Source organism: Terrapene carolina, unplaced genomic scaffold, assembly GCF_002925995.2.
Source record: "Terrapene carolina triunguis isolate 2854851 unplaced genomic scaffold, T_m_triunguis-2.0 Scaffold66, whole genome shotgun sequence".
Taxonomy (NCBI): domain Eukaryota; kingdom Metazoa; phylum Chordata; order Testudines; family Emydidae; genus Terrapene; species Terrapene triunguis.
In genome coordinates, this window is record NW_020664417.1 from 30,933,981 (window position 1) to 30,946,195 (window position 12,215).

Consider the following 12,215-nt stretch of genomic DNA (forward strand, 5'->3'; position numbering starts at 1 on the left):
AGTCAATGGAAGCTTGAGCTGGTTGGAAAAATTCCAATGAAACTTCTTTGGTCAGAATTTGCATATTTATTGAAATATGTGGCAGAGAGGGTTCAATTTTGATTAAGTTCCTCTGGAAACCTGCCTAGTTGTGTGCCAGATGGTCTGCCCCGCTCTCTGGCAACTCCAGGGTTTGCAGCTCCAGGGCAGCCCACCTGCAGATTCCAAATGATTCCATCCACATTGGATATGCTGGAGCCCAGGACTGCACAGGACTTTGCAATTGCAGCTCTGGGCTGCTGTGAGCTGGGCGGGGTCCAGGCACCTGAACTTAGAATAGGGAACATGTCTGTCATACACTCACAATGCCCCTACTACTGGGTTCAGGAAGCATAGAAGAGGAAGCTGCCTGGTTTGAATGTGGAGGGGACAACAGCTAGATTTTCAGAGGTGGCAAAACAGATTGGGAGGAGCTGTCAGGGGGTGTGAAAACTGGAGACTAGTGGGGTGTGCAGGGTGGGAGGAAGAAGGAAATTTATATGGAGTTGGGGTTGGGGAAGACTGACTGACTTGCTGGTCAAGAATATTAGGACAGGGAACTAGAAGCAAGGGAGAGATGGGGCTGCCTGGGCAAGGAGATTGGGAATGGGACTAGGATCCAGGGGGAAGAGTAGGACTGACTGGGCAAAGAGACTGGAACTGGGAGCCAGGGTAGGAAATGGGGGATGAAGACTGGGAGCCAGTCGATGGGGGAGACTGAGATTAGATGAAGGATGAAAAATCTCCTTCATTGCAAATCCTGATTCATTTCCTGTGTATTGAATGAGGTGTGGCCCTGTGGAAAAAATAATGTGTGATCTTGCAATTAAAGACTGTATCATAATACATACACATAAGGGGGCTTAATTAAGCTTACAGAGGGAACCTTAATTCTGGCATTTCCAAAATTTTTGAGTGCTTGACTCTGCCATCTTAATAATGTTCTCTTAAAGTAGTTTTTGTCTGTGTAATATCTATATACAGTATAATATAGGCAAGATCAAGAGATAATAGCAAATCATTCCCAAGCATAAGTCTCCTATGGCAGTTATTCACTCATTACAGTTTAACACTGTAATATGTACAATACAGTACTCCAAGTAGCCGTGCAAGGGCACTTGATCCAACTGAGTCTGATCAGATTCTTGTATCAGCATAAAAATAGCATCTCAAAGCAGCTTAACTTGCTCTGTAATTAGTCTATTGTTTAAGTATCTTTTTATTCTCAGGCATGCTGTAAGTTGTGCCTGGCACTTTGTCAGTTCATTGCTGACATAAATCACATTTCATGTTACCTATTGCTGAATCAAAGCCGAGGACATTTTCTTTTGGGTTTTACCATGAGGCAGATAGGTAAAATGCTCATGCTCTGCATATCACCCCCAAAGCTTTAGTTTGTACCATCCTAAGAACGAATGCTCTGATGTACTTTGTCTTCATATACTACCCATACATACTAATAAAGTATTATACTACTAGTTCATATATTAACTAGTAACACAGAGGTATGTGGGAATTGCAGATGCTAAGCAGCTCTGAGGATTTGTCCCCTAACATAATATTTATATTTTAAAATGGAAGAAAATTTGTTTTGTCCAGATTCTAAACTCATTTATTCCAACGTAAATCCTGTGAAACCCCCTTAACTACAAGGGAGTGGAATAAAAGAACAAAGGGACATTCAACTCACTTGGTTCCCTAGAAAATCCCCACTCTGAACCAGCAATGAGGGACGTGAATCCAAGTTGTAGGTGATAGTGTGAAGTTTGCAAAGCATCAAAAGCCATTCCCAGTAATGACCCCCCCGCCATTAATGTACAATATGACTACTGTATTATAGTAAAAGGTAAAGTCTGTCCCCCATGCACAGAGCCTCCTAATATCCCCTCTCTTCCAGGAGGGTGAGAGGTCATGGCTAGGGGCTGAAGTGATACAGGACAGCTGGATAGGAGAGGCCATTTCCTCTCCAGAATTTCAGTTACCGTACGCACCAAAGATCTTTTATTATTCACTTTTTTATTTTTAGGTGTCTCTCTCTCTGCGGTGAGTAGGATGGAATGGGGATGGAATGATCAGTCAGCTACGGTGAAAGAGACAATGGGAGGGAATGGTTAAGGGGCAGTTTGTTTAAAAGTGTAACTAGAAAGATGAGTGCCTGGGTAAGGCACTTGACTAGGATTGAGGAGACCTCGGTTCAGTTCCTGGCTGTGCCACAGATATCCTGTGTGACCTTGGGCAAGTCATAGAATTATAGAAGATTGGGGTTGGAAGAGACCTCCGGAGGTCATCTAGTCCAACCCCTGCTCAAAGCAGGACCAACCCCAACTAAATCATCCCAGCCAGGGCTTTGTCAAGCCAAGCCTTAAAAACCAACCTCTAAGAATGGAGATTCCATCACCTCCCTTGGTAACCCATTCCAGTGCTTCACAACCCTCCTAGTGAAATAGTGTTTCCTAATATCCAACCTAGACCTCCCCCACTGCAACTTGAGACCATTGCTTCTTGTTCTGTCATCTGCCACCACTGAGAACAGCCTAGCTCCATCCTCTATGGAACCCCCCTTCAGGTAGTTGAAGGCTGCTATCAAATCCCCCCTCACTCTTCTCTTCTGCAGACTAAATAACCCCAGTTCCCTCAGCCTCTCCCTGTAAGTCATTTAGTCTCTGTGTGTCAATTCCCCATCTGTAAAATAGGGATGATGATACTTTCTCCCACTTTCTCTCTCTCTCTCGATTTTTGCTTTCTGTCTGTACTGCACATAACATGATGAGCTCAAATCTTATTTGGGCTTTTAGGTGCAACCTCAGTACAAATAAAGGAGGACATTTCAGTTGAAAAGTGGCAGATTCAAAACTATATGAAAGAAAAGGCTTTCACACAACACACAGTTAGTCTGTGTAACCCATTAGCACAGCCTGGTAGAGTATTGCAATTCCTACATGTGTATGTGTTTTGAATTATACAAGTCTATTTGCTCAGATACCTTTGCAGTACCTGGGCCACAGCTGAGAGCTTCGGGTAAAAAAAAACAAAACAAAACAAAAAAAACCAACAACCTTCCCCCCCTATTTTTAGGCAATAAAATAAAAACAGAAATTGTACAGAAGATATTTTCTGTTGTGTCCAAATGGTCTCTAATATAATAATGGGAAGGTAAATTGGACTTTGGAATAAATGAAGGTTTTGCCCAGCTACTAGAGGCTATAGAAGTAGGCTACAAACAAGTCATGACATTTGAAAGTCATAGCTTGACACGCAACATGAATTCAGTCACATTGCATGTATTGGACCAAATTCTCTACTGTGCCCACCATGAAGGGGCAGGATGGCATCAGGAAGCTGACTGCAGTTCCCTGAGTCTGAGGCCAGTTTTGAGATCCCAGTCACAGGGGAATTTAGAGCAGCCTAGGGACTACTGTAATTGCCCTTTGGCAATAATCCATCTGGGGATTGCCAAGGTATACTGTACTTCAGTCAGGCTTCTTCCTACCCCTACACTGAAAACCACAAGGAGGCGGCATAGGAATCGGCTATACAAACCCTGTGCTTTCTGGGAACTCCCCCACACTGGGTGAATCCTCATCCAGGGAAACATGACTGGCTTCCACTCCTCTTTTGCTGCCTGAGTGGTGCAGAGGAAGTGGAGTGGGTGTCACAGAAACTGGTTCAGTGAATATAATGACTCATTGAGGTCAGGCAGATGAACATTTAAATGCATAGATAATCAAAAATACTACTGTACATTTTAAAATTCTCCTAATTAAAGTTGCATTAACAATGTTTTTCATTTATCATATTCAAATCTCTTCCCCATTTCTTTTACTCTGGTGCTGAGTTTGAAAGAAAAACAAAAAAATCCCCAAGAAAAATAAACGCTGTAGCTGATTGGAAATTACGGGCCTCCCTTCCCCATTCTCCCACTGCAGTTGAAAATTTCAATGAAAATGAAAACATTTCATTTTGGGGGTGAGGGTTGTTTGTTTGCAGAAAATCATTGAAAAATTTTTCCATGGAAAGTAGACCCTAAAAATTGTGATGAAAGGCAATTTTTTGCTGAAAAGCAAAATTTTGATCAGCCCTAATAAATACCTCTTTCAAAGTATTTATGTGATGTTTTATTTGCCTTGTCATTAGCTGTCATTCACAGGCTTACAGTGCACATAATGGTCAGTTTCTTTTTTCATCTGGAAATAATTGAACCACACCTGGAAATTGATTTTAGTTCCTATGGAAGAAAAAAAGGGCTTTCCATGCCAAGTGTCCCATAGGAATATGCAGGCCAGATGCACGGTCAGATTTGGTACAATCATTACATGCAGTCATGACTGCCAAGAAATTCAGTGTTTTCTGTGAAATGAGCATTTTTAGTGAACTCCCTTCCCCCCCGAGAACAGTATATTGGGCCTGATTCGCCTCTCTCTTATTCTGGTTTATACTCCAGTAACTTCAGTGGAATTACTCTAGATCAGTGGTTCTCAACCTATTTACCATTGTGTGCCATGTATACAGCTCTCTGTTATGTGGGCCGCATACACACAATATATATACTACCCATATGGCCCAAGGATGTCCCGTGGGCCACAGCTGTGTGCTGATCAGGCCGCAGGTTGAGAACCACTGCTCTAGATTTACACCAATGGGAGAGGAGAATTAGGCCCATTGTGTTTAATGCAGATTTCTCCGAATTCCCCATAGCATTTCATAAGTCCCTCCTTGCCAGGAGTTCCACTTTCCACACTGGACACTGTCAGTACATCTTACCTCAGAGCAATGCAAACAGTGTCAATATACCTCTCTGCTGATATTGCAGGAATGCAGGACTTCAATTACCTCAGCAGCAACTGCTTTGAAATCACAGTGGAGCTCAGCTGTGAAAAATTCCCATCAGAGGAAACTCTGAAGACCTACTGGGAGGACAACAAGAACTCACTTGTCAATTATATTGAGCAGGTAAATGGTCAAAATAGAGTTTTCTGTAGAGTAATGTAACTAAACAGAAACTGCCAACTATGTTAATCTGATTATATGCTGTAATTACGATTACTCCACACACATCCATTGGGGGTAAATCCAGAACTAAGAGGTTGTTAAAAATTCAAACCCATCTGGATCTAGATCTGATTTTTGGTTGATATGCTATAGTTAACAAGTAAATGCCTGTGATTATGACGAGAAAATTAGCCTGTTAGTACAGCTGTTGATGAATGGGACACATTTATTCTTGAATAATTTATTTATGAAAAAAAATGCCAAAGTTTGCCAGATCAAATATTTGCAATGAATAAATCACGGAGTTTTGCCTGTTAGTATTATGTGGGATGAAGAGGCAGTATAATTGCACTACAGAATTTCACCATGCTACAGGATCCCCCAGTTAACTGTCTAAAAAAACCTTCAGCTTTGCACATGGGTTAATTTTAATTAAAATATGGCCTGACAAGGAATTTTCAGAACTGTAGATACTGTGACACCTTAAATTGCCTGCTTCTGTTGAACTGTTGGCTAGATCACTGAAGTTCAGTTGCTCTCATCTGGTAGAGGATTTTACTCACCTTCTGGACTTTCCTACATGATACTTACTGACCAGTTTCTCAGCTATGGCTGAGGAGAGTGCAGTATTACCCAGTAGAAGGTACATGGGCTTTCTGCTCTCCCGTGTTATGTGCCAGGCTAATCCTTTGTCATAAATTAGAGCTGTCTAAAGGATGTTCTTGTCTAAATTATACCAGCTGCTAATGGTGCCTAAAGGACAGCTGAAGATCAACAGTGTGTAGAGAAGCCTCAGTTGCATACCCTATCCCCACCTGTACCTGCTGCACCTGGTAGTAGCTATGCCTACTAAATGCCCTATACTGGCTGGTGATGCTGGTTTTAGAGCCACAGTCTAATGGTATTGCAACACAAAATGGCCACATCGCACCAGAGGACCCAGGGTACAGTCTCCAAATGAGGATTCATGCTCCACTGTCGTTAATGTGAGTTTTACCATTAACTACAATAGGAGCAGGATTGGATCTTGTGGGCTCAGTCCTCCAAGGGGCTGATTGCCTCATGTAAACGAGCTGATTTCATTGGGAGTTGAGGCTGCTCACACCTCATCTTAAGTTCTTAACGCCTTGCAGGATCAGACCAAAAATTCTTATATTTGAGAAAACTTAACAGCCTGTGGGAAAGATGTGCATCAGGCTGTCTCTCAACACTTTTCATCGAGTGTGAGAATATTCAGTAACAGAAGGATTCAAGGGAATGCATACTTCCCTTCATGGTTTGCTGCACATTTGTGATGAATGCTGCACAGCAAAAAACAAATTAGTCATATCAACAGCTGAACTCCATTGGCTCATCACTTTGTAATATTCCAGTTTGAGGTTTAGAAATTATCCTTGCTGCTTATTTTCAGCATGTAGCTATGGGGTGGATAACATGCAGTTTCAGATATTTTACTGACTAAAACAGCTGCCTTTTCCTTTAGAAAACAAGCATAAGTAATTTCCCATGTATCTCTGGCTTTTTTCAGATACATCGGGGAGTGAAAGGATTTGTTAGAGATCTTCAGGGAAACGCGATTGCAAATGCTACCATTTCTGTGGAGGGAATAAACCATGACATTACATCAGGTGGGTGTCACACCTTAGGTGATTAACTAAGGAGGAGTGCTAGAATGTATTGCTATGCCTCTGTAGCATGCAACCTGGAGTCACAGCATCTCAGATCTAATCAGATATTATTAGCTAAGTGTGGTCAGGCTGCATCAGTACTTAGATGGGAGATATCCTGGGGTTAGGAAGAAGTTTTCCTTGTGGGCAGGATATTTCATATCTGCCATCTGCAGAATTTCTTGCACCTTTCTTTGAAGGAGATGACTGTGGCTGCAGTTGGAGACTGGTCTGGACTAAATAAATCACTGGTCTGATCCAGTGAGCTAATACTTTTAGTCCTAATCCCACATGCTATATGAAGTATTACTGGTGACTCAGTAGGTGACACCTTTCTCCCTGAGAATATGTCTAGACTGTAATCACGGGGTGTGAGTGCAGCTCAGGCTAACATCTCTAAGCTAGCTGCTGTGGCTTCACTGCTCTGGGATATGAGCTAGCAAGATTAAAACTAGTTTGGATATGTTGGTTTGAGCTGCAAACACACCAGTGACAATTCCATAGTGACTTGGGGTATGTCCAGACTATGTTCTTGAGCAATGTACTTTTGGAAGTGCCATGTCAAGGATGAAACCTAAAACTCTAGTCCAAATCCCTTGTGATCATTAAAGATCCCATTGTACTTTTTGTAGGATTAGGAGTGTTAACCCCTAATCTCCTTGCCAAATTCCAGTTTGGGTAATTGTTTTCTGCCTAGATAAACTCCTTGCTGCTTCAGTGAGATGGTGTACTTTTTCATTTCCTGTTCTAAACATGCTGTTTAGTAGTTTTGTACCTTTTTATCTTTGCTGAATCTTACCCTAGAGATAGATTCAGAGGTAGTTTCACGTTGACAATGTGTGAAGTGTTACCTATACATTCATTGTTTGTCATTTTAAACGGGATTTTTTTTGGTGCAAGGTGCTAATTTAAATAAATACATTTCCCATATTTTGTGGACTATTGTATGCTACAGTCATTTCCTTGGCACTGAATCCCATTATTCCACTGAATTGTATGGCATGGAATTACCATCCAGTCCGAGTAGTATTTCCCTTCGTGATGTGCTTACATGTTACAGGCAAAGTGGACAGCAGTGCCACCAACCAGAAGTGAGCTGCATAGGGATTGAGAGAAGGAAAGAAGCCGGGGGGGGGGAGAGAGAATTATGTCCTCCAGTTGAAAGGTCAAAATCCAATCCCTATTCTCTGTTGCAGTGCTAGGAGATTAAGATGTCTGATATTGCACCTCATACTTCTATAGTAGATAAATGCATATAGCCATCACCCCATCATCTCATATCACTGGATATTCGCAAAAAGATAGCAGCAATGAAATATCAAAAGGTTTAGAAATAAAGTGGTCAAAAGTCAGGAAATCTCAAAAGTGAATGGTGAACCTTAATTCTGCTCCTTAATGTATGTTTAACATACAGTCTTGCTACAGTGCCAGCTAATATAATAGATCATATTTTTTCACAGAATCTGTCTTTTTAAAGAAAAAATATGGAGGGCACTTTAGTTTGATGCCTCCTGAAGCTTTCTCAATAGAACTTCCACCAACTCTGATTGTACTGACACTGTCAATTTTATTTGTGAACAATTATATAATATTCCCCTCTAGGCATGGATGTTTTTTTAAAAAGTGCTGGTGCAGTTGCAGAATTGCTCAGCAAGCATTTAGGAAAATGGCAGTGATTTCAAGTGGCATTGCTGAGTGACCTTCCAAAGGTTCTTCTAAACTCTGTGTAGCATGCAGGGATGGAGAATTTTTGTCAAAGTGACTTTTGTAAACTCTGAAGAAGTACTACACTATAAACAATGCCCAGTGGGCCTCATTATCCACCCATTGGTGTAAAACTGGTGTAATGGAGTAAAGGGTTAGTCCTACTGTGCAGCTTTGGGATTGTGCTTTTTTTATTTTTTCCTTCATTGGTTCACTGTAAGGAAAGATTACATAGAATAATCTGGTCCCTCCCTTCATTTATTGGTCAGCCTGATAAAAATGATGCTTCTCTCATCTGGCTATATAATCTCTAGTAGTCTAATCTTGATGGATGGGGATTTATTTCCTTAACTCACACACATGTTGATGGGAAACACCAAGGCAAACTATATACATAAAAAGATACTATATACCTAAAGAGATTCCTTATTACAGGGTGACAGTTCTCAGCTTATCTATGTCCACAAGAGCTGTATCAGTAGTGAAGGGTGACTTATATTTGTTGAAAACAACTTTTTATAAATAAATTAAAATTGGCTCATATCATTGTATAATTGCCTGGATATTGAAATCCAGACTGGTATTTCTGGGATTATATTGTAATGGCATTTACAGCCCATCTTTTTTAGCCTGGGATAATGTGTTTCATTTCTTCAGATTCAATGTTTTTCTTTCTCTTCAGCCAACGATGGTGATTACTGGAGATTGCTTACACCAGGAAACTACAAACTTACAGCCTCAGCACCAGGCTATCTAGCAATAACTAAAAAAGTGGCTGTTCCCTTTAGCCCTGCCATTGGGGTAAGTTCTTCCTCATTGGTTGGTTTGTCTTTCCTTATGTAAAAAGAATAGTGGAGTATTGTTATTTATATTATATGTATATTCCTATATTTCATAAACTCAAGTCTAAAGCAAAACCTTAGCTGCTTTTCATTCATAACTCTCTATATACCCAAACCTCATCAGTTTAGAAAACGGGCTGGATATCTAGTCAGACTGCGCACTCTTTCTTTCTAATGCTTGTTGGCTTCCACCAAGCAAGAGTAGTGTTGTTTGAAGGTGTCTCATTTCTTTTGCTACTGGTCTTGTCTCCAAGTGGGAGACATGTAGGTGGGTAAAAATTACACACACAGACGGATGGACATTAGCATTTTTGTTTAGATTTGATGTTTATTATTAGATGATTACCTGTTAGGTTCACTCCCTCTGGGGCACCTGGCATTGGCCACTGTCAGTAGACAGGATACTGGGCTGGGTGGACTTTTGGTCTGACCTAGTATGGCCATTCTTATGGTCTTTTGGCAACTGAATATTCAGTTAAGGTGAAAATCTCCTTAACCTCTGTGCAGAGGGCCAGCACTAGAACACTTACACCACTTAAGTCCTACTTTTGGGTTTATTTGGCACTTTAGTGGGACTTAAGTAATGTATGGGTTTTGGTTTGACCCTCTACACAAAGGTAAATTTCCCCCTTAAAAACTAAAGTGGGACAAACCTATCCTGGATGTAACTCTGTAGAAGATGCATTAGGGAAGATTTTAGATCAGTGCCTCTCTTTAAAATTATTTCTGGTAGACAATAAACAGTGAGTCAACCTAATATGACATCATTTTATTAGGACATACTACAGCACATTGTAGCAGGGTTGCTGTTTACTGAGTGTCCTCTCATGGCCCACCGTATTCTGCTACCAATGTCCCCTCCCACTTTTCAGGACCCCTTAATAACTCACAGTTGATAGGTAATTAAAACGTTCCCCTCCAGCCCCAACCTCAGTCTAGTCAGTCTCCTATAGGTAGAGATACCTCAGCCCTTCTTCCCAGATCTAGCTCCAATTCAGTCTTTTAGCTGTATCCGGCAGGAGCTTTGCCTTCTCTGGCTTCCAGGCCCCCACATCCTTCTCCCAGTCAGGGTGTCTAGAAGGAGCTGGGCCCAGTACTCTGAGGCTTCACCTGGCTAAAATTCAGCCTTCTGGTCTGGCTTCTAGGCCCAAACCATTCTCTCACTCAGCGCTCTAATAGGAGCCACCGGAGCACTCTCAAGGTCTTCCCTACAGAAGCCTGTCACACTCACTGCAGTCTTTACATTTTTCAAGACTTCATTACTTCCTCCTGCTGCTCTTTTTAGGGCAATCACCAACTCTCTCCCAGGTGTCTGCTTTTGTAATCAGCCTTGGCTAGCTCCAGCCCTCAGTGGGCGAGTCACCCTATTACATAGCTAAAATAATGTGTTGTATGTGAGAAGGAACTCTGTGGTGGCATAAGGTAGCATATGTGTTGCTCTGCCATGCAGCAGACAACTACCTGAATTCTGATCTTGGTGTTTTTCTCCCTGTACTGGTAGGTGGTGGGCAAAGCCACAATGGTAATTCATATCATTGCATGCTAAAGGAGTTAGGTGCCCAGCTGTCATTGAATTTCAATAGAAGTTGGGCACCTAACTCCTTTAGAGTCTTTTGAAAAACCCAGCCTAAAATGAGGGAACTTCCTCCAGTAAATATTTGTTCTCCTATAATTCCTTTCAGTTAATTAATCCAAACATGGACTTCCCTTCCCTGCCCTACATTCCCTGCAGCATTGTTTAAAAATTCACCTTTTGGATTGTTTCTCTGACCTAGGTTGATTTTGAGCTGGAGTCGTTGTCTGAAAGAAAAGAAGAGGAGAAAGAAGAGTTGATGGAGTGGTGGAAGATGATGTCAGAAACGTTAAATTTCTAAATGAAGTCTTTGAATTTTCAGCTTTTAATCTATGATGTGTTGACTTAGTATAATGTGCTGTGGACAGACCCTATATTTTAGATCTTGTGCAGTTAACAATATTTAACTTTGATTTTTTTCAGTAATCTTTTGATTAGTACCAGCACTAATTAAAAAAATGACTAGGCTACTAACTAGACAAATAAAAATTATTAATTTTTATTTCATACTGTTATAGAAAATTCACTCTCCTACATATACGATTCACAAAAAAAAAAAAAAAAAAAAAAGGAGAGGCTGCTGAGACATTCAAAGTGGAAATACAATCTTCTATGTGTAATTTGCAAGTCCAGAATTTGTAGGTTAACTCTGGATTTAAAAATACCCATAATTCTTAGTCAGTTTCAGATACTGCCAGAAATGTCTGGCAATGCATATGAGCAGAAGATGTTCTGTATTGAGTTATAATGAATGTAGTTGAAAAGGTATATAATAACAGTTTGGTGTTGTAAGTAATGTTTTACAAGAATTAAAATCCAGTATAAAATTATCTGTCTTTGGTGGTGGAAGCTATTTAAACAAATAACAAACTTATAGCTTCATTTTAGTAATGTGGAAGGAACTTATATATGCATTTTTACTGAAGATGACCCAATATTAATAACAGGGGATAATGTTACTTTATCCCTTAATCTGTTACTGATACACCAAGGTTGGATTTGAGGTTTTTCAGTCACTCACTAACCAAATTAAAATTCTGAATGGCAAAAGAAGAAACGCTGCAAAGTGTACATTTTGTTAATATGCTTCTTGTGCTTGTGGGGTGTTCCTGTGAGGAAAACGTTCAGTGTTTCAGCTGATATATAACTACTAGACACCCAGTTATGGAAGAACTGCCAAAGATTTCAGTGTGGTTTGGATGAGCAGCCAAAAGTTCCAGTGCTCATCCAAAGCCACCTGACCCTCTTCAATTTACAAAATAGGTTGGAAATCTACTAAGGACAGGCATTCCTTCTAGTGCTCAATGGTCTGAGCCAGGCAGTAGTAGTGTTGTTTGAAACTCTTGTTTGTTCTGCTGCTCGTCTTTTCTAAATCTAGGAGAAACACAGGTGGGTAAAAGTGAAATATATATGTATACTAAA

General features: G+C 40.7%; 1 protein-coding gene across 1 annotated transcript in view; it reads left to right on the top strand.

Moving 5' to 3' along the window:
- CPE (carboxypeptidase E) overlaps positions 1 to 11,342 on the top strand; it is a 93,688-nt gene extending 82,346 nt beyond the window's left edge. The window contains exons 6-9 of the mRNA XM_024218923.3: positions 4,829 to 4,968; positions 6,536 to 6,635; positions 9,061 to 9,179; positions 10,996 to 11,342. Coding sequence (XP_024074691.1) covers positions 4,829 to 4,968; positions 6,536 to 6,635; positions 9,061 to 9,179; positions 10,996 to 11,094 — 458 coding nt within the window. The 3' untranslated portion in view covers positions 11,095 to 11,342. The remainder of the gene's footprint in view (positions 1 to 4,828; positions 4,969 to 6,535; positions 6,636 to 9,060; positions 9,180 to 10,995) is intronic.
- The last annotated feature ends 873 nt before the right edge of the window (positions 11,343 to 12,215 follow it).